This window comes from Passer montanus, unplaced genomic scaffold, assembly GCF_014805655.1.
Source record: "Passer montanus isolate IOZ18808 unplaced genomic scaffold, ASM1480565v1 scaffold20, whole genome shotgun sequence".
In the NCBI taxonomy this organism is placed as follows: Eukaryota; Metazoa; Chordata; class Aves; order Passeriformes; family Passeridae; genus Passer; species Passer montanus.
This window is the reverse complement of record NW_024366592.1, coordinates 11,897,134-11,919,737: the sequence shown is the minus strand read 5'-3', so window position 1 is coordinate 11,919,737 and position 22,604 is coordinate 11,897,134. Positions and strand designations below refer to the sequence as shown.

Here is a 22,604-nt window from a genome sequence, read left to right as displayed (position 1 = left end):
CTGCAAAATGAAATTATGGTTCATGGCCTAAGTTCCCAGTTCCTGGGAAAAACAGCCCTATTCACATCGTTACAAGGTTGAAAAGGGCAGAGAAGAAAATAATAAAGCAGAGATCTGTCACTGCAGCCTTCCCAGCCTCCCTTCCTTGCCAGCATTTTCTTTAGGGGAATGCAAGAGGGTACCTGAGCTTATCTGCAATAAAGATCACCCTCCTTTCCAGCAGCAAGGAGGCAAAGACTCTGCTCAGGTGCCGCACGCTGAGGGAGGTGAACAAGGACTCGAAGTCAACGTGCTCCAGCCTGGAGTCGAGGGGCCGCCGCAGCTCGATGACCTGTTGGGGACACAAAGAGCACAGGTGAGCTCCTGATGCCTACCCAGAGTGTGCCAAGCAAGGACCCAGCAGGTATTTTCACAGCTAGCAGCCCTCACTGACTGCTGGGAGCAGCACACAGCAGTAAGTCCTCAAACACAGTTCTTCCAAAGGCCTCCCATAAATCCTTCCAGATGAAGATGATCCAGAGTCCACTCCAGTAGGCACAGCATGAGATCAACCACAAGTTCTTCCCACTGGACTGAGGACAGTGAGCTCTTCATAAGGAGAAAAACTAGTTTGTGTCCAGCTGGGAGTGGTTTTCAGGCTTTCTGGTATTCAGGCAGCATAATGTCATGGAGCCTTTCAAATCTGCACTCTGACTTTTACCATTACAATTTATTTATTTTTTACTGCAAGAATCTGGATGCCTAACCTCCTGACCATAAACTTTTTATATCAGTTACAGACAAGAGCAGCCTGTGGGTATTTTTCTTTGTTCATATCTACTTAAATAATACCTGTCATAGCACCTTAGCACTTCATACTCCTTATCTTAGACAGATGCTATCTAAATTGTTTTTGAAAGCCTCCAACACCACACATTTCATAAATCCCACAAGAAAATTACTCTAGTTCTGAACTACCCTCACCAACACCAAGCCTACAGCTGAAACATGTCAGTGGCAAATTACCTCAATTACTTGTTGTCTTACTCTCAGTATACACTGAGAGCAACTGGTCACATTCCTCTCTGCAGGAAACTTCTTGAGTATTGAAAGGTTATCATGTATCTCGCTTTGTCTTTTGTTTTCTATATAAAGTAAACTATTTTCTCAAGCTTTGCCTATATTTTCTAGATCACTTAGTATACAGAACTACCCTTCTGTGGCTTTCTCCTAGTGGGTGCATGTTTTGGAAAACAATACTCTAAAGAAAATTCCATCAACACTGGAAAGCAGAAAATTTGCTTTCCTTTATTATTCATCCTTTCACAATGAAGGATTTTGTCTAAATAATACCATACTGTTACTTTTGCTCACTTTATGGCCCACTGTATCATCAGATCCTTCTCTGAAGTACTGTTGCTCACTCAGTTACTTTCATGTTGTATTAGACTACTCCTTTCTTCCTCCCAGCATTTTGGTTTCGTCCATATTGATTTTCTCACCAGATGTTCCACTTACAGAATCATGGAATCATTTAGACTGGAAAAGATCTCTAAGATCATTGAGTCCAGCTGATCAACACCATGACAACTAGACCACAGTGCCACATCCAGTCGTTTCCTGAACACTTGAACATGTTTCTTGAATTCAGGGCACTGGGGCACTTTGACTTTTAAACCCTTACTCTCCAAAGTGCCTGCCCCCATCCCAATGCTGTACTGTGTAAATGTGGAGTTTATGCCATCAATCAGATAATTAATGAACAGAATCCCAGACACAAACCAGCCACAACATTCTTACAGCACACCACAGGGCCTTTCCTCCTCCAGCACACATTTTTAACCAGCTTTGCATGTTCTCTGCAGTAATGTCATTTACTTGGGACTGTTTCCAGTTGGGTTGAGGAGAATGTCATCATGTAGCGCTCTGCTGAAAGCCTGCAGACACAAATTTATCAACTTGCTCTCCTTCCTCCCTCTCACATTCAAGGCATACCAGGCCCTGCACCAAGTATGGCCAAAACTACCTTTAATTTGTCTCCCTCTATCCCCCCACAGTCCTTCAATGCCATGCCCTAAAGCTCTGCACTCTTAAACCCCCCCTGTTGTCCTCACACCACATCATGTGAGATGCAACACAGATCCTCACCTCCACACTGTGAAAATGCCATTCTCAAAGGCTGCAACATTAGCCTGGTGTAGTTTCAAGGATTTTTTTACCTGATCCACACAAAGAGAGGTTCTGTATTAAGGGTGCTGGAGGACATTGTTCAAACCTGTCATTAGGAAGTTAAATGTGGTGTCCTTGAGCAGATCCAAGGTCATATGCTGGGCAGCACAGGACCTGCTGCCTGTGCCTCCTGGCCTCAAGGCCAATGTCCCGTTTCCTTTTGCTATATTAGGCTGTGTGCTTACATTCATTTTTACCACAGGATTTCCATTTTGATTTTGAGTCACTGAAGTCTCCATACCATTCCCTCTGGTCCCCTGTTTTACTCCCCAGCTTCCCCCCACAGCTGACAGATCATCTGTTCTTGTGATGTGCTATGTTCAGTGCTATGCCATGGTCCCAACTTTCACTTGCTAGTCCTGCACCATTTGCTGGCCTGTCTCCCTCTCCCTAGGAAGTGTCTTTACCTCTGTTCCTGAGCCTGGCAAGAAGTTCTTGACTGTAATCGTCCTGCCCAGAGCTGGGAAAGGTGCCTCCATGACACTCCTCATGAGAGGCTGCACCAGGGCTGGGGAAATGCCCCGTCTCTTCTCAACCTCATCCAAGATCTGAAATAAAGGCATGAAGACACAAAACCACGCAAATCAGAAGGGAGATAACACCAGGAATGAAGTGCACCAGTATCCAGTATTGACATGGTGTATCAAAAGAAAGAAGGCAGAAGGTGCAACTGAAGACCCTTGAGTTCTTTTATCAGGAGGAAATACAGCTCCAGTGAGGTCACTGTAAAGCTGAAAATTTGCAAACTCCCCACAACACTCAAGAGTCAGGACTCCACCTTTTAACCTCTCTTGCATTCTGGAAGTTGTGCTGAAGGAAGAAGGCAAGAGCTGACTATCTAGTTTTCCTATTACCTGTGCTTTTGCTAGTTTCTGGAACTAGCATGTAGCTGCCTCACAAGATCTTTCAGATTCTTTCTTCAGCTCTCGCTTCCCTGATCCCCATTCATTCACATGCTGGCTTCATTCTTAGATCCCTCTTCACCCACAGCACAAATTCCCTCTCTTTCTCCCCCCTCACCTTAGAGAAGAGATTGAAGCATCCAAGGCGACTCACAATGCAATAAACTTCTGGGAGACGCTTCCCTTTTCCACTGGGCTTTCAAGACAAACACAAACACACACACAAAAACCCAAGGAAACATCAGAGTTGTAACTACTGCAAAAATAGAGTGACTTGTCTCTTAGTTGTGCATCTCACTGGCTGTCTCAGAAACTGGCAGGCATTTAACAGTATGGTGATGATGACAACCTGGCTCAAACCCTGGTACACCAGAAACAGGGAGAAGAAATGGGCACATCCACAATGTGGTTCCAGCTTACCTAAATCAAGTGACAAATGCAGAGCAGACTGATCTACAGAGACAACTCTGAACCTACTGGACCAGCACAGGTTTAGACAACTGTTTAATAGGTACCCAAACCTAAAGAGGATAAACCCTGTCTTCAGCCTCAGGGGTGAAACAACAGTCCATGGCCATGGCAAAGTAATGGTGCAAGGAAACTGCAAAAGAGTTATGTCTGGAGTGGAGGATGGAACATGGAGAGGGACTTAAGCACTGAACAGAAGAGAGTAAACCTGCTCTGTTGCCACTCTTTTCATTCCACACTGAAAGAGAAGAGCAGCAGCCTTCCACTTTCCAGAATGGGTGCCAGTAACACCAACCCCACATAAAGCTGCACCACTAGGAAAAGGAAAAAACTCAGGGATAATTACCAGCAGTCTCCTACAATACCCAAATCTCCTGCTTCCATCTTCTCCCGTCAGGACAAATGAGAATGTCTCACTGCAGAAAGAGAAACCAGAATGACAAGATACCCATCAGCCTCATTGCCAGTCCCAGACATACAAATCCAATAAACACCCAGTATATCTGAATTTCCTATACACCCCTCTCAGAGTTCTGCCCAATTGTCTACCGTAACAGCTCTTGTATTTAATTAGCTTGATATAGAAATCTGTTTCTCATGAGTCAGGATACAAAGTACAGTACTTACCTGGCAAATTGATGGATGGGGGCCCAGTCCTTTGCATCAGGGAAGCAAAACTGGGGAATAGCTTTCAACTGATCTTCTGCCTCACGCATGAATTTGAATGAGCGCTCAAGCTAGCAGAATAGAGAGAAGGAATGTTTCCAATTAGTCATGTGGGGATGGAATGACTTTAAATATTTTGCCTGTGACAAATGAAGAGGTGATGACAGAGGCTAAGCTTCTGGCTGGAAGATATTAAAATTTCTGTGATTCTGGCTCACCTAATCTTTAGATATCTCAAGGTAACTCTGTGCCCCCAATTCCACCAAGGCCCGTCTCTGCAGCACCTGTCTCTGCTATATTGTGCCTCTAATCTGGGACACACCTTCCAGCAAGGCGAAAGAGAACTGAAGTCAGAGGGGAGCTCTGATCACATCCCATTTACAAACACTCTGTAACAATGGCTCTGTGTTTCTCCCATTCCTCCTTCCCCATTTTGAGCTAGGCTATCACTGACAGCTGTTCCTTCCCTTTCAGAACATGTATCTTCTCCCAGCCATCAGGTATCTTTAAAGAAGAAAGGGGGAGAAAGGGAATAGCTACATAAAAATCATAGCCAAGGGCAGCAAATATCTAAATCGGCTGCTCTTTCAGGAGTGAGCAATACCATGACAATTCTCAGGCAGTGACTGAAGCCCTCCCACTATCTTCAGTCTCTCCTAATGCTGACACGGCAGAGGGTCACTGACACAACACGTGGTCAACAGAGAAGCTGCAGCTCCTCCAGCTGTCCAAGTGCCCCACACAATCCAAGACAGGTCAGGCAGACCTTCAGTGGGAACTGCTGGGTGACCTCAGGGATGTAGGCAGCCCCAGCCTGCTTCTTGTGCAGTGACACCACCACAAAGTACTCGAAGAGCTGCCTCTCCTGGTACTCGATCAGGTCCCGCTCCAAGGTCTGGTACCGCGGCGTTTGCTTCAGCCGCGACTTCACGTGCACCAGGCGCTGGCTGTGAGCTGCAGAAACATGGAGAGAGTCTGGCTTAGTCTGGCTCTGCACAGAGCATCAACAGTGCTCTGCAGAGACTGAGGGATAAACCTGAAATCACCTCACTGCAGTGGCTTTCTCGGTGGCTGACTAAGAGGTGGGAAGCATTTGGAAGCTGCACTGTAAATATTGACAGAGATGGGCCATAATCTCATGCCATCACCCTGAAGAACTTTGGCAGCAGAAGCATTTCATGGATAGCTTTTACAGCCCAAGCTGAGATCCATGTAGGACATGATGAAACAAATGATGTCCAGCCATTCATCCTAGCATTCATTTTTGCACTTTTCAAAGCCAGCACAGTGAGGTGATTAATCACCTTTGTTCAGGAGGCTGTGGGCAGCAAACCCCCCAGTTTTACAAGACCAGCACCTGAGTCAGGCCAGGGCTGTGCTGTCTGAGTAATGCTGGGGACTCCCAGCTCCAGAACACAGGCTGGGCTGTAGGCCAACAACAGAAAACATGAGAAAAGAGGTGCCAGTGAAAAATGCTGGCTCATGCCTGTTCTTCCTGTGCCTAAAACTAATCTCTCAGTGCCATGCTTCTACAAGTTCACCAAGACAATGGGAAAACAAGCAAGCTGTAACTGCAACACACACATGAGCTATGGGACAATAAACATTCCAGCATGGAAAGTAATGAAAAGTTGCCTGCTGAGAAGAGACCAGATGAGATTCCCTGAGACCACCCCCCTGCTTCGTTTTACAGTTGCATCCCAAATTAAATCTCCATGATGTCTCCCTTATCCCTGCTACAAAAGAAAGAAAGAATTAACTACAAGCAGAGACTGCAGCACATTATCGCAGCTTTGTTTTTTGGGAAGGTGGGTGGCAATGCAACTTTTTGATGGAAACAACCACCACAAAGACACTACAGGAGCTCCAACACATAAGATATCTGCTTAGGAGACAGGACTTCCTGAGAAACGGTATATACTTGTTGATCATTTGTCTGGTAAAGCTGTACCACTCACGGACTATTCCAGACAATGTAATTTAAGGCAATCTTGAGGTGCCTCTCAAATCAGAAAGTGTAACAAACCCTGGGCAGTTAAGGACCTGGAAAGATGGCTTAGAGTCCTTTTTCTTGTTACCTACTATGTTATTTGCTCTAGGGCTGTAAAGCTTTCAGAAGTGCTTTCTGTTTCACCAGGGACTTCAAAAGGAGCAGTGTCACAGCAATGCAGAGTGCTTCTGAAAATCTTGCTCAAGATCTGCACTGTTTATATTCTAAAGACACCAGAATTTTACCACTGTCATCATGGCAGTTTGTCTTCCAAGAGTTTTCCTTTCCAAGGGTCAGCACTTCCAGCTCTGCCATCCAATCTTATGATTTACTGTCTCAGATGATGTATAGTGACTTGCATGCAGAGGTACCTGGCTGGTGTGGTTGATGTGTTACACAAAATGTACAAAGACCCAAATACAAGAGACTTGCTAAATCATCTCACTTTCCTATTTAAAAATAGGGAAGTCAACAGTTCAACAAGGCATAAAGCAGAATACAATTGTAGTTAGAGCAAACAGCAAGTGCCAGAGCTCCTGTTCACACTTATGCAGACTTGCATAGTCACTCAGACCAAGGTCTGGATCTGGATATTGTCCAGAGACAAGTGCTGTTGGATTTGAGGTGACTTCATATGATCTCCATCATCCTCTTTCCAAGGAGTTCTCAGCTGCAGTTACAGAGAAACACAGGATGATGCACATGAGTCACTATGGCAACCAGCAGCAGACAAGAGTTCAAGTCTTCCTGGCCACATTTACACTGCCTTTCTCAGCTAAACCTCAACATGGTTTCTATTTTCACAACATTTCAGGAGGGTTGTGAATGTATTTTTTGCACTAGCCTGGTGCAAATCCTCTTTCCTGTCTCTGGCCTAGCCTTAGAACCTGTCAAAAGGTAGGCACTGGCAGCAATTTTCAGCTTGCTCTTGCTAACACAGTAATACAGATAAAAGATTCAATGCAGATGAAAGCAAGAGCATGCAGTAGTTCTTGAGTGGGAAGCTGTGCTGACAAGAGGGAACTCAGTCTGAGCTTTCACTTCTAAAAATCTGGAAGAGGGTGAGAATGTGCACTCCCACTCACAATGCACGGTGGCTGACACAGTTCATGCCTGTCTTTTCAGCTTGGAACTGAACTGACCTGCTATCCAGATCTGATGTGCATGTGAGTCAGGAAACTTTGGAATGTGAGGAAGTTTCCATCTTGCATTCTAACTCTGCCAGGATTTTAAATATGCTGTACAAATTCCCAAAAGACAGCAACGTCTCTAGAATGTGCAGGGGCTAATTACCAGTACAAAGTTTCAGGAGAGTATTTTGGAGACCAGTACATCAAATAATCCTACAAGAGTGAGAAAGAAATGCAGTGCTCTATCCCAACCCAGCAGTGCAGGAGAGTTTAACCAGCAATAAATCACATAGTGCAACTCTGTTTTCTTAGCTAGCCAGTCTGGCTGGTGGCTTTTCTCCCACAGTAAGCATGTGGTGAGGTGTCTGGACATCCAGTGCCATGCAACACTGCTTCTGCCAGTCTGGTCACACATTTCTGACTGGGCACTTAGAGAAATCTCACTGTATTTCCTCAGTGGCCAATACTCCTCCTGGGAAAGTCAGTCAACAAGGAGCTTTGAAGGAAGCTGGAAGAGATTTTTGTTTTGGGCTCCTGTAGCCCTCTGCCCATGGATTTTCTCCTGCAGCATTGAGATCTCCATCTTCTCACTGTGTTCCATTCAGAAACAAAGTCCTTCTCCAAAGGTAGAACACAGAGAAGAGATCTTGTCCTAGGAGCTCAGAGCAGAATTTATCGGGAGCCATTTACTCTCTCCACACATTTGCCTTACCTTTCAGCTTCTCTTCAGTGTCACTGTCTGATTCACTGTTTTCATCTGTAACTAGGAAAAAAAAAAAGAAAGAAAGGGGAAGATGAATTAAGTAAAGTCTATTTATGGCTGTGCATTTCTTATCACTGGCATGAGAAAGCTGGGACTGGCAACTTCAGGGGGAAGCAGTTTAGGTCCCAAGAGCCTTGTTCTTTTCAAGGGTGCACATAGCCACAGATATTCAGCTTACCCTGGTATCTTCCCATTCATCCAGGGATAAAACACCCAAAGCAACAACAAAATCAATTTTGCACAGCCAGAAGAGTTGCATAAAGAATAAAATGCCCGAACAGTATTTTATCCAAGTCTGTACAAACACAATACCAAGGTAAAATACTCATTAATATGCAGTAGTTTCTGGGACATGGGATAAAACCAAGAAAAGAAACAAACAAACAAAAAAATTGTCAGACTGAATCAGATTCAAGGTCTATATGGTCCAATGATCTATTTCTCTGAATGATGCTATAGGGAGGAGTATAAAAAGTCTGGGATTCTTCCCCTGAAAGTTCATATACACACACTTATCCACCCTGTGGCTGTCTATGCTTTATGAAATAGGATAAACAGTAACAAATAATTGTAGGAAACAAATAGAGGTGGTCACCTTCTGCTGGATATTAAAGTGTTTTGGAAAAATATCCTCTGTTGGAAAGACATAATCTTAATTTTATCCAGATGAGATGCTTAAAAATAATTGCTCTGAAGTATCTGAATGCTTTAGACAAGTTGTTAATGGACAGTGGGAGGCTGAAAGTCTCAATGCTGCTATGATGGAGATGGTCCTACAGTCAGTTGCAGAAACCCTGATTCCCAACTGAGGCTATTTGTTTATTGGGATGGTGAAAGAACCAGGGCTGTTCCAAAATCTCCTGTCTTCCATTGGACAGTTCACTGAAGTGACACATTCCCACAACATATTTTGATCTCAACAAATCAAAGTTTTTGGACAGAACATTCCTCTGCATAGCTTCCAGCATGTTCCAGAAATAAACATCAAAAAGAGGGGACATGTTTGGGGTCACCTATAAGGTTATCATCCAAAGCCATGGACTGAAAATGAAGCAAGAAAAACAGAAAACTTCCATTATAACCAAAGTCCTTGGGAAGGACAGAGGAATAGACCTCATCTTACCAAAAAAAACGAGTGGAAACCCAAACTCAACCTTAGTCTGGACTGGAAGAAGTGCTAGAGAATAGCACATACTAGTAGAACATAAGTAGCACCTTAGTAGAACATAAACCACTAAGGCAGTCTAAAGTCGAGGGCAGGTCCTCAGAAAGTCTTAGAAGAATGATGATTTGAAGCTCCTTTACCTTTCCCTGAATTGCTTTCAGTAGACTGTGACAGTCTCTTGACACGTTTCTTTCCCCTCCGGGCCTCGTAAATGGCATTGATTTTCAACACCAGCTGCTCAGCAAACACACAAACAAACAAGGTTAATTTCTTCCCCAGGCAAGAAATTGAGTTAGAATTTTTTGCAAAGTGCTCTTTATCCCAGCCTTGGCCACACTGAAATCCTTCCCTTGGTGCTGCAGGAGGCACCATTCCCAGGAACTATGCTGTAGTGCCCGTGCTCACTCTGGTACAGCAGAGCCCAGGGTAACAAACCCTGATGAAAGGCCACACCTTAATGCACTTCCACACTGTGCAGCTGTATTAGCTACACAGAGTCCACCACTCGGCAACCTGTCCTGGTCTGCAGGTTTGGAAGCAGAAAACTGGCTGGAGGACGACTGAAGAAATTGAGAAGGGTGGAGGCCAGTGATACTGAAATATTTTATACCAGTGGTTTCCTTTGCAAATCCTGTAATCCCTGTGCTCCAAGCTGGCCAAGAGAGATGACATTTCAGTGTTGGGCAGTGCTGGGCTTAGTGGCTCACTCAGTGCCTCTGGTCTCCCTGTCCATTCCTGAAGGGGAGTGGAATTGCAGCAGAGCCATGCCAGGCTTCCTGCCTGGGCAGACCTGCATCCTTCTCAAGGTCCCAGGCAGGAGCAGTGGAACACAGCCACAGTATTCAGACTTATTCCATAAATAACTAGAATAAATTCAGATTCCAGATTTACATCCACGCATGTCTTGTGAGCTCAAGGTAAGACAGGCCCAACTACTTGGTCAGGCAACTCTGAACACAAATATTTAAGTGGGAGGCAGGATGCTCTGATTTGGAAGTGCAGCCTTCACCCAGATGCCCAACTGAAGCCTCAGGTGATGCTGCTCTTGACAAGCAAACCTCAGTTCTGACCTGGCCTTGCAAGACTGCTCAGTGGCACTGTGGGGTAAATAAACACTTGGAATCCTCTCTTCAACTGACATAAAGGTTATGTGTGAACACACTGACAGAGCTCAAGCTCATGCACAGATGTGAAGACATTCTGGGAAAGAAACCTTAAACATTTGCAGTCTTTGTCTCATTTCTGAAAGGCTGAGACACAGAGAGAGGGCATTCAAAAATCTGATATGCAAACATGAACACAGATCTGACAACCAGGAAACAAAGAAGATACACAAACACATCCCTTTTTCCCCAAATGCAAACTGTAGGTTTGGAAAAAAATCACCACAGACTGTCCCTGGTAGCTTCTGCTTGTCCTGCAAAGACTGGGATAAGCAACTGTGTTTTTATAACTGTGTTTTTGAAACATTCAATAGATAGACTGCTGCCAAACCTCATTTGGATTGAATACACATCCTGTCAGATCTGAAAGAAAATAAAATTTAAATGGAGTAATGCTGTATCCAAGTAAGAAACAGGAAATGTTGCTGCAGAAAATGCTCATAACTGCAGACAAGTCCTTTTGTCACCCAATTGTCATCATGTTCATTGCTCACCTACAGTCACACCTTACATTATAAACAGCCAGGGCATTAATCAGAACAAGCAAAGAACAGATTTCCAGGAGGAAACAAACACACAACACAGACAATTTCTGACTGTCCTATCCAGGAAGCACAGAAGGAAGTATGATGGGGTACATCTTCTGCGAAATATGAACTGCTTCTTTCCTCTCTGACATACTTCAATTTCTATCCCAAAATTACAACGCCTTTTTTTTTTTTGTATTATGAAATCTCAGAGGGAAAAATAACTTCTTTGAAAGGTGCAGACATGTTTGTGTGTCTTCTTCTTCAGGCAGAAAGGGGGTTAAGCACAAGTCAAGTCAACAGCCAGGACAGCAGCTACCTTGCAGGGATGCCACACACTGGAAACTAAAGAAAACCTGGTCTCATACTCTCGTTCCTGCCTGGAAGAAGCCAAACAAAAAAGACAAAGCCCTAGATTTACCTTGGGAATCTTCCTTCTCCTCTTGCCATTCTGAGAGTCTCCCAAGGAGAAGAAGGTGTCATCTGGACTGCTGGGGGTTGAGGGAGGGCTGACTTTGGATGGTGACCCAGTCCCATCCCGGCTCAGTTTCCGGATGTCTGGCAGTTTGAAACTCCGCCGCTCTGAGTTTTGCCGGAAAAACATGGGCTTGGAAAGCAACTGGAAATGAAGGAGAAGGAATGAATGACCACAGAAGCTCTGTGTCTTTACTCCATTGTTTACACTGTCGTATCAATAAATCCAGCGGGGCAGCCACAGCATTCAGTTGTCAAAGCAGCCTGAGAGTGCCCACGGGTTTCTGCACATGCAAGAAACCCATGCAGCTGCCAGGCTACATCTTGGCCAGCAATTTAAACAGCCCATTTTCATTCCAGAACAGAACACAAGCTCAGGGGTTGGCCAAGAAGGTCTTGCTCCAGTGTGGAAAAAAATCTCCCAGGATGTGGGTAATCCAGAGGCTGGGACTGTAAACAAGACAAGACTAACCAGCCAACCACAGGCATTTGGGATAAGGAGCAGCTAGCCAGGAGGGACAGAGAAGCAGTGAGAGTAGGCAAAAAGCACTGTCAGTATGGCTGCCTTTGACAGGAGCCAGAATCAGGTATTTCAAAGGGTACAAGAGATGCTGTTAGACAACTATGGAGACTGCGTTCCTCCTAAACTCATTAGCAAGTTTGGTGGGAGTACAACAGAAGATGTTTAAGTAGCAGAGTGAAGTTCCTACAGTCTCTGACCAAAAATAGCATCAGAGAAGTAGAAAGCTAAGCTCCAGATAAAGAGGGGCAAACTATTTCTCACCAGAAAGATGCTCAATCAGAACAGTTTTTATCTTCTCCTACAGAATTTCCCAGTAGTTCTGACAAGATAAATTGCACCTTTTGTGGGAAGAGTATCTGCACTGCCAGAGGATGTATCTGGCACTATGAAGTGTGGGGGAGAGTTATCCAGCCTAGCTCTGAACAATTCACCATGACTGTAGCTGAGGCAGCACCACCCCCTGCCTCCACCAGCAGACATGCTCAGCAGTTATTGGTCACACCAATTAATCCATTCAGGTTAGCTCAGGTGTCTCTGGATTTGGCAGAAGATGCTCAGGTCACAAAAACGTTTGCCACCTACAGAGAAGTCATGTAAAAATGAGGCTGTAAGGAGGCTTTGCACTGAAGAATCCCATTCTGCACCAGGGATATGAGCTGCTACATCTATAGTAGTCCTGAAAGTCTGTCCAGACCCATTCCCCAACACTGCAGCCTGGCCAGGAGGATGAATGCTGCAGCTGCAAACCCATGAGCTGCCAAGAGAGCTGCAGCATTTCTTTTCTGACTGATGCAAATCAGGGCTTTCAGACACCAAAGCACAGTAGAGTAAAATAATGATTCCTGTTCAGCTGTCCTGCTGGGAACAGTATCTCTGGTGAAAGGCATTCCTGTGCAGCACTGCAGCCTCCTTTCCACAGCACACGTGGGAAATCTGGGTGCACGGGTGCCTGCAAATCTCTCTGAAGGAGATCAGCCTCATCCCAACACTCATACACATGGCCCCTTGCTGCTCTAGACCTAACTAGCAACAAGGAGAATGGATTGAGAACCACAGAAGAATTTTCACTGCATTATCCAAAGACACCTTAGTTGCTGATTAAGCTGGTTGGAAATGAGCAGCATGTCAAGGAATGCTGCACATAAAACTTCTGAAAATGTTGGATAACAGCTCTAATAATAGCTGTTACTTGGAAAGCATGAGAAAACCCTTTGGCCAGGAAAGCTGTGTTTAGATCCCTGCTATCCACTCTGAACCTATTTATCGCCAAGATGACTTTGGCTGTCATGTTGTCCCTGCTGTCCTAGCTTGGATTATCTAAACAGGCAACATGAATCAACCAAAGCAGCCTGGGAGGCTGAGAGAGCAGGGCTGCCCTTGGTAAACCCTGAGCTCTGAGCAAGAGGTGCCAATCAAAGCTTTACCTCTTCTTTTGGTTCCATGGACAAGGAGGAAAAAGGCCCCAAGCTGTGAGCTGGGCTATGGTGCGGACATCCTCCTAGCACTAGCTCTCCACCCAGGGGACTGGCACTGCCTTACTTACCATGGTCTCATGAAAAGAGCAAATGGTCTCATGAAAAGAGCAAAAAAAGGCTCCTGAGGGGTGGGGGGTGCGCTGCAGAGGCACCTGGGCACCAGCATGGGCAGACTGCGCTGCCCAAGACACTGAGACAAGGCTACTGCAGGCCTTGATTACCCAAATACTTCCATGCCCTCTTTGAGGGGAGGAAGGTCTTCCCACACCACCAGAGAAGGCAATCCTGAAGTCAAAAAAAAGTGAAAGCAAACAAATAATTTATGTAATGGAATGCTGATTTGTTTTTTACCTCATTGAAGGGCAGAAAATCCCCTCTTATCACAATGTATTCTGTGGCAAAAGACATAAAGGAAAAATCCCTAACAGTGTCCACTTTTTCCACACAGCACCTGGATTTCACTCAAAAACTTTCTGGAGGAGAAGTGGTGCCACTAGAATCAAAGTACCTTTGTGGGAGTCCCAGGTACGGAAGAGGTGGGGGATGCTGGGAAGGTCAGGACACATTTCTTCCCCAAACAGCGGCTGTTGGTCTCGATGTCTTCATAAGGGGCTCTCCTGCTGGGAACAGTATCTCTGGTGAAAGGCATTCCTGTGCAGCACTGCAGCCTCCTTTCCACAGCACACGTGGGAAATCTGGGTGCACGGGTGCCTGCAAATCTCTCTGAAGGAGATCAGCCTCATCCCAACACTCATACACATGGCCCCTTGCTGCTCTAGACCTAACTAGCAACAAGGAGAATGGATTGAGAACCACAGAAGAATTTTCACTGCATTATCCAAAGACACCTTAGTTGCTGATTAAGCTGGTTGGAAATGAGCAGCATGTCAAGGAATGCTGCACATAAAACTTCTGAAAATGTTGGATAACAGCTCTAATAATAGCTGTTACTTGGAAAGCATGAGAAAACCCTTTGGCCAGGAAAGCTGTGTTTAGATCCCTGCTATCCACTCTGAACCTATTTATCGCCAAGATGACTTTGGCTGTCATGCTGTCCCTGCTGTCCTAGCTTGGATTATCTAAACAGGCAACATGAATCAACCAAAGCAGCCTGGGAGGCTGAGAGAGCAGGGCTGCCCTTGGTAAACCCTGAGCTCTGAGCAAGAGGTGCCAATCAAAGCTTTACCTCTTCTTTTGGTTCCATGGACAAGGAGGAAAAAGGCCCCAAGCTGTGAGCTGGGCTATGGTGCGGACATCCTCCTAGCACTAGCTCTCCACCCAGGGGACTGGCACTGCCTTACTTACCAGCAAATGGTCTCATGGAAAGAGCAAAAAAAGGCTCCTGAGGGGTGGGGGGTGCGCTGCAGAGGCACCTGGGCACCAGCATGGGGCAGACTGTGCTGCCCAAGACACTGAGACAAGGCTACTGCAGGCCTTGATTACCCAAATACTTCCATGCCCTCTTTGAGGGGAGGAAGGTCTTCCCACACCACCAGAGAAGGCAATCCTGAAGTCAAAAAAAAGTGAAAGCAAACAAATAATTTATGTAATGGAATGCTGATTTGTTTTTTACCTCATTGAAGGGCAGAAAATCCCCTCTTATCACAATGTATTCTGTGGCAAAAGACATAAAGGAAAAATCCCTAACAGTGTCCACTTTTTCCACACAGCACCTGGATTTCACTCAAAAACTTTCTGGAGGAGAAGTGGTGCCACTAGAATCAAAGTACCTTTGTGGGAGTCCCAGGTACGGAAGAGGTGGGGGATGCTGGGAAGGTCAGGACACATTTCTTCCCCAAACAGCGGCTGTTGGTCTCGATGTCTTCATAAGGGTTTTCCTTTGAGGGTGGATCTGCAGCAAAAAGCCAAAAGCAAAAGATTCTAAGTGCAGAAAATCTCTGAGGTTTGCCATAAAAATCCTTTTAGGGATCTGCCAGTCTTCTTCCACCTCTCACATCAGACATAAAGACCTGTTCTCAAGCATTCCTGCAATTGCTTCATTCTCTCCATAGCCCTAGAAGTCCAGCTGTTTGCTGGACAGTGTCCAAACCCTGACACAGACAAATGCAGCCATAGAAACATATCATAGATACTACAGATGGAAAAGACCCTGTGAGCCCTCAAGTTCATTTTCCTGCGTCCAGAAGAGCTGTGATGTTCTCATGAACATTAGTTCATAACTACATTTCCTTCTTTCTAGTCCTCTGCTTGGAGTTGTTCAATGAAATTGTGAGCTGAAGCCTGGCATGAAGGTCCTCTCTCTGTTTAAGCCCCACATTTAGGGGCATGACATCTGGTCACCACTTACTTGGGGTTGAAGTGATGCCCTGCTCTTGGGGTGACTGCAGAAAGATTTAATCCACACTCTGAACATGAATATCTATCACACAATCCAGGATTTCAAACACATCTACCAATGATGGAGACCTCAATCTCACATGCTGTACTTTAGAAAGGAGGAAGGATTAAGCCATTCAAAGTCAGGATGCTCCTCCCCTGGAGAAGGATGGGAGTGAGGGCATGTGGCACACAAGGCACACCTCTGAAGCAGATGTAGGTTCCTTTCTTCCCAGTAATTCTGGAGATGAGGCACACAACTAATTTGAGTTTTAAACACCCAAAATCATATGTAATGAACTTCTTATATCCCACTCTTCAGCAGTACTAGGGAATATAAACCTAAGTGTGTTCACAAAGAGCACAACTCTGACAAAGCAGGTTGTGACATCTCCACCCAAGCATCTAAGAAACCACTGACAAAGGCCCAGGCAAGCACCTGCACAGGCAAATGATATGTTATGAGCCTTTTCTCTGCTCTCATACCACGCCATATCCCAGTGGACAGCTGGGACCTGAAGCAACTGCCTTTCTCTTACTGGCACATAATGCTTGGCTGAGAGTGAAGCCTGGAAGCCAGGGGTGCTGCATGCCCCTGCAGCAGGATCAGTAATGGCTGTGGGATCTCTCTGACTCGTGCACTCCCACCTGCTGCCCATCTGGGGCAGGAGTGCAGCTCAACTCTTCAGACAAGGACAGAAACCCAAATCTTTCCCAGCACTGTCCTCTCCAGTAGCTGGTGACATCCAGCGCTCCAGCAGGGAATCCAAATTCACCATGGAGAAGGCAAGTGGGTGTGACACTAGGAAAGCAAGGCTGCACTAACACTTGGTCAGCAAACATTCTCCTGTCCCTGAAACTGGCTCTACTTTCTAATTTCAATGGCCTCTTTCAGTATTGAAAATGTACTTCAGCTGTCATGCAAGTGGGAAGATTGGAGAAAAAAAGAACAAGCTTGGATCCTTCTGCTTGTCCCATCCTCAAACTGTTAAACAAGTCAAATTAGCTTCAGCCTAGAAGAAGGAACACAGTTTCCCTCTTTTTTACAAATCAACACTGTCATCCATCGGCCAGCTTCCAATATTCCAGATAAGCAATGGTGAACAGGGGAAAAGAGAGTGCATGAAGGAAATCTGTGTGACTTGCTAGGAATTGGAACCATTATCCCATCAGCAGCTGAACCCCCACTAAGTCACACATATGAGTGTGTGCTTGCACATGCTGATGGGCACGTGTGACTGTCTGTGGGCCAGCAGCAGTGTCCTGCAGCTGAAGTCTTGCTTCCCCCTCCACTGGTGAGGTTTTCACATGATTGTCTTATGGATTAAACTTGTCTGTGGTCTCGTGAAAAACAAAACTGCAGCTCTTTATTTTGAGTTATCCCTGTCCACCCCTCTTCCCAAAGCTTCCATGGTAACACCACCAGGATGCAGGAACCAATTAAAGATCACGGACTCCAGGCAAAGCCTTAACATGCAGCAAGAAAACAAAAAACAAACATGCTCCATTAGCTGACAATTACCTATAACTTTGTTTTCTTCTAATCTTTGCAAGTAAAAGCTGGAGGGGAGAGGAACTTCAGGCTGATATTTGAGTTCCCTGCACACTTGGGACATGGGGTTGTGCTTGTGTTTGAATAGATGGATTTGCCTTCACAGCCACTCTGTAATGCTATCCATGTTATTCCAGCTGACAAGGTGACCCTTACTCAGTGGTTTCTGAGACCTCCCATCATGCCCCAACACAAAAACCCCACAGCAGCTGCCTAGACACTCCCTGTTCCTTTGGCCCCCCAAGAGAAGAGAAGAAAAAAAGCAAACACAAGGCTCTTAGCTCCACAAATGAGGCCAACAGCTTAAAAAATGTCAGAAAGGATGGATTAGAATTGCTTTGTCTGCCATTAGCCCCAAAGGAACATGATTCCTTTCAGAGTCCTTTCTCATTAAGTATTATCAGATTTTATTCATACCAAAATAATAATGCCTGGCCTGCTCCTGAGAAAGTGCAGCTCCTCCTGTGCTGAACAACCACAGAGCACCTTTGTAGGATTACAGCAGCCTGGCAAGAGCTGATGCAGCTATTCCCTTCCTCATCTGCTGACCTCTGCAAAGAGATTTATACAGCACCAACCTACAGCTACTAAAATTCATTAAGGCTTTTTCAAGGGGGACACTTCTATGTCCTGTCAAAGACCACATAAGTCACAATATTAAAAATCACTACATAAAAATGGAGAGGGTTAGAGGAAATAGTCTTTAAAATGGCATTGATCTGACACTGAAGTTATAGAACTAAATAAAACTCAATTTCAAAGAGTGTGGGACCCAGTTTCTTAATTGCAATGGTACCTGAAGCCATACACAGTCCTATTCCTGAGCTGTGGAACTGACTTCAAGGCTATGCTTTCAGACTCTGCATTATCTCAGCAGTGACAAAATCACCACAATGGACAGATCTGAGCCGTGAGAGCTAATCTACAGGACAAAAGGAAGGCAGAGAAGATACGCCAGCAGAAAATAAAAGCTGCTTTCCATATGCCTCAGGTTTATCTTTGAAGCTGATGAGCTTTGAAGTACCCCATCCATTTTTCTTATTATTTGCCAATAATATACGCAAAATGAGTCCTGGTTTACCTTTGGATAACAAACACACTTTATTCAGCACCTCTGCTGAACGCCTGCTGACCATGAGTCCCTGCTACTCAGGACTAGCAGCCAGCTCCCTCCCCCCAGCAGGGTTCCTACCCAGGATGTCTTCATAGACGTTCTCCTCAGATAAAGTGCGTGTGAGGGCCAGCTTGGTCTGCGCGTACCAATCCACCTGGCCGTGCTCGGATGACGACTGCAGCAAGTCTTCAAACTCATACGATTTCCTGCACAGGGAGAGGGGCAGAGAGGAGAGCGATGCAGTTAACCAGCATTTATAACCAAATTATAGCTAATTCCCTTCTCCAAAGTGTGGCACAGCTGGCAAAATAAATCACTGAGAATGTTTCGCTTCCTCGTGCCATATAAAGCATGAGAAAGCAATACTGAGATTGGCTGTTTTTATCAGCCACACAAATTAAGGCATTTGGGGGTGCCATAGGTAATCTGGGTTGTTATGGCAATAGCACACTGTGAAGATGCAAGTGTGAAATGGCACATCCTGGAACACTGCACAGAACCTTAGGACATCAGAGGTCCCATTTACAGCACAGATCCCACCCCCAAAAAGTGTAAGAGAGCCCCAAAATCAGCTCTCTGAGCAGCAGAGAGAAAAACTTGCTTGCAGAATGGTAGGATGGGTAAAACTGTGCCCTCCATGAGCAAACCTAGCAATTTTTGATTTCTTTTCTGCAACAGAGCCAGGAACTTTTAAGAGACAATTTATCCAGAGGGCACTAGAAAAGCTGTATATTTTACGTTCTCCACCCCAAAAATGTGTGACAATCATGTGGGAGGGGATAAAAGGCAAGCAAGCACTCCACAAGAATATATACACATCAGATTCACTGAGGTTTACTGTGGACAGTGAAAATGCTGCAGTAGAGACTAGAGATTATCATTCCAAACACTGTTCCAGACCAGCTGTGGTAATTTTGTAATTAAGTAGAGTTTCTCCTAAGAAAACCAAAACAAAACCCCAAATCCCTCAATTTTGGGTTTGAAGGTTAAGCCATGTAATATAGTGACCTTAAATCTGCCATGATTTATCCCTCCACAGTTACCCTGTGGAGTAGTGCTGGCCACTCATACATTCTCGGAGACACGACTGAGTGCTGATTATGCTGGAGATTCTGAGCAAAAAGGGAAGATTTGTCTCTCTCAGAGAAAGATGGGAAGGTGGGACTCCACCATGAAGACTAACAGCTCCATGAAACACAGCCCCAGTACCTGTGGTCAGCGTTGTTCTTGTGCTTCCCGCTCCAGAGTCTCCTGCTGACAGCTGATGGGGGAGGAGAGGAGGGCAGAGGAGGGGGAGGAATGGATGGCAGAGGGGGTAAGTTTCTTTTACTCCTAACTGCTGGCACCCAGTCCTCTTCCCCCTCATGTTTGAAAGTCCGCCGAGGCTTGGGCAGTGGGTTGATGAAGGGCTTCTTCTCTGGCACCCCCGGCTCTGTGTACACATTCTCCACCGTGCAGTGCTTGGGTTTCACATGAGAAGTTCTTATCTCTTCTAGAGTCCCAAAAATCGGCTCACTGATTTCAGAGTCCACTCCAAGAAGCCTTTTGTTGAGCTCAGCCCCGCATATGCCCTCATGGCTCTCAGGAGCGGTGTGCCCTTGTGCTGCCTTCTCCTGCAAGCACTGTGGGGAATAGTAAGTACCAGGCAACTGTGGCTGCAGCTCTGCTGAGCCATCTTTCAAAGCCTGCTCTAGCTTCTTGACCTGACTAAGCACTGAAAGATTCTCCTTCTGGACCTCCCACTTCCCACCTTTCACTTCCTTGCATTTTCCAGGGCTGAACTCCATTTCCTCATCCTTCTGTGCTTCCCCTTTTCGCTCTGCTGCTTGCCCTGTGCCTTTCTGAGCTCCTGCTTTCCGCTCATTCTCTTTGCCTGCCCCTTTGCATTCCAGTTCCCAGCTCATAAGTCTCTTGGTCTCTGTTTTCCGAGTCACCAGTGCTTCCCCACTCATCTTCTCAGTTACACAAGGCATCTTGTGCTCCTCTTTAACTCCTGCCTCCTCCTCCCTGTGAGGAGCAGACTGCGTTTCCTTTTTCCCTTCCCATTCTGAAATTTTGTCCTTGATACTGAAGGACTTATTCCTCAAGCCAATTTTTCCAGGTGACCGTGTATTCTGCGTGCCTCCTATCTGTCTCCTGATGATTTTACTGTTTTCTTTGACATTCAGATCCACAGATGGGTCACTGATGATCATTTTAGGACTAAGCATGTTCTGCTGAAAGCAGTCGAGCCTTGGATCCAGCATCAAGTTCTCCAAGGCTCCCAGTGGGTTCTTCACCACAGATGAAACTGGTTCAGCTTCAGGTGTTGAACCCAGGGCAACGGAGGAATCTTCAGAACATTTCTCACTCAAAAATCCACACAGAGGTTTTTCTAATTCCGTCACAGCTGCTGTATTGTTTTTATCTGCAAGCTTGATCCTGCATATCAAAGGCAAAAAGGAAAGAAATATTCACTGCCATTGCTCATCCTTGGTTTAGTTCATCAGCTCCTCAAGCTTTACCCATAAAGGTGATGGCAGAGGATGCTCAAACCAAGCACTTGATACGGGCTTAAAGGGAAGGATGCTCAGGGAAAGGTCCTTCTAGCCAGAACATACTGCCCTTCTCTCATTAAAACCAAGATGAGGTTGGAAATGGAGCCTTTCTCTGTGGAAGAAGTAAGCTGCAGGTTAGAGAGGTATTTTTTGGTACCTCGGACGTTCTGATACCAATGAGAGCTTCATCAATGTGCATGAATGTGTGTGTGTACAGAAGTGCAGCAGAGCTTTGGACATCATCAGGCATTAAGAAAAAGAACGCAAAATGAACCACCTGCAAACAACAGCAAAATTACTGCTGTTACACAGAGGAGAAAGCATATGGTACAGCTGACATTCCTGCAGTGCCTGCTCAGAGGATCTCTCTCAGTCCATCATAATATTCCCCAAATGCATATTGATGCCCAAAGACTGCACTTTTATTATTCCATTCTATGGGCTCTACTGTCCCAGTCCACACGTGCACTTAGCTCCCCCCATGCACTCAGGCACACTCCCACAGCACCCAGAAACCAAATTCAACATTCTCAGATTAAACATCTTCACTGTTTGGGTCCAAAGTGCAACGAAAATTCCAAATACACTTAGTCTAGAGATTTCCAAGTATGTGATTCCACAGTATCAATATTTTGTCAATATCCTGCTGAACAGGCAGTTATTCCAACACAAAGTGTTTCTGAACTGAAGCACTTTGCTACATCTTTGAGGTTTGCCTGGGCTTGGGAAAGAGCACCAAGACAACAAAAGGTAATTACTGGGATGCAAACCCATAAAATTAGTCCCATTTAATCACAATCCCAACATTAAGATTCAACTTGGGAAATTGCTCCATTAACTTAAATGTGTCAATTGTGCCTCTTCCAGAACTTAGCAGTCTTGTAAGAGCATCCCTGGGGATACCCTGTGTGCTGTGAGGCCTGGAGCTTTGTCCTGCAGCTAAGCAGTGCTGGCAGCCATTGCAGATTCAGTTGTGGTGCAAACTGAGTCTGGGACAGGTTTCTGAGAGGAACCAGATCTGAGCCACACCTGCTCTTCCTCAGCCTCACAGATACTTAACTCCTGGCTGGGCAGTGACACTGCTTTGGTTAAGAGCTGCTGCTGTGAACACGACCAGCTTTCCCCAGTCGGGCATCACAGTGCCATGGTGGCTGGACCTCAGAGCAGAAGCCACCCTGCAATGGGTGGGGACAGTGGGGCTCCTCTGAGGAGTCTCCAGGCTTAAAGAAATCTTTAAGCAGGGCAGGGCAAACATTGACAGAGATATCATCAGCACAAGTGGTCTTGCTTTGGGGCAGACCTTTTCCAGCACTGCGAGTCGGGAATATTAGAAGTCTGACTGGGTGATTTAACACATAGAATCACAAGATGGGACCTATGGGGTGTGTTTCAATGTGGGAGGAGAGAGGGACACTGCCCAGCAGTGAGAAGGTTTCCTTCCTTTGGTTTTCTTTGTGTTGGGGATAATAAAGACAAGCAAAGCCACTGGAAGATGGAAAGCTCTCACCTCTCACCAGACTTGCAGACAGCACCCCCAAACTTGCTGCTCACATCGGCCGCCTTGCTTGCTGTCATCATGTCAGCACACAGCAGGGCAGCAGGTCACCTGC

At 45.6% G+C, this 22,604-nt stretch overlaps 1 protein-coding gene across 3 annotated transcripts in view; it reads right to left on the bottom strand.

Annotated features, from left to right (window-relative positions):
* The window catches only part of DENND2A (DENN domain containing 2A), a 58,867-nt gene that overhangs the window by 13,094 nt on the left and 23,169 nt on the right, over positions 1-22,604 (bottom strand). For 2 of the 3 annotated variants that reach the window (XM_039708001.1, XM_039708003.1), the window contains exons 2-14: positions 22,502-22,600; positions 19,667-20,878; positions 18,536-18,663; positions 15,185-15,306; positions 11,404-11,601; positions 9,433-9,526; positions 8,077-8,127; positions 5,011-5,198; positions 4,206-4,315; positions 3,925-3,994; positions 3,229-3,306; positions 2,616-2,756; positions 183-331 (exon numbers count right to left, since the gene is read on the bottom strand). In XM_039708001.1, the coding sequence (XP_039563935.1) occupies positions 183-331; positions 2,616-2,756; positions 3,229-3,306; positions 3,925-3,994; positions 4,206-4,315; positions 5,011-5,198; positions 8,077-8,127; positions 9,433-9,526; positions 11,404-11,601; positions 15,185-15,306; positions 18,536-18,663; positions 19,667-20,878; positions 22,502-22,572 (2,612 nt within the window). In that variant the 5' untranslated portion in view covers positions 22,573-22,600. The remainder of the gene's footprint in view (positions 1-182; positions 332-2,615; positions 2,757-3,228; positions 3,307-3,924; positions 3,995-4,205; positions 4,316-5,010; positions 5,199-8,076; positions 8,128-9,432; positions 9,527-11,403; positions 11,602-15,184; positions 15,307-18,535; positions 18,664-19,666; positions 20,879-22,501; positions 22,601-22,604) is intronic. The other variant, XM_039708002.1, reaches the window with a different exon arrangement.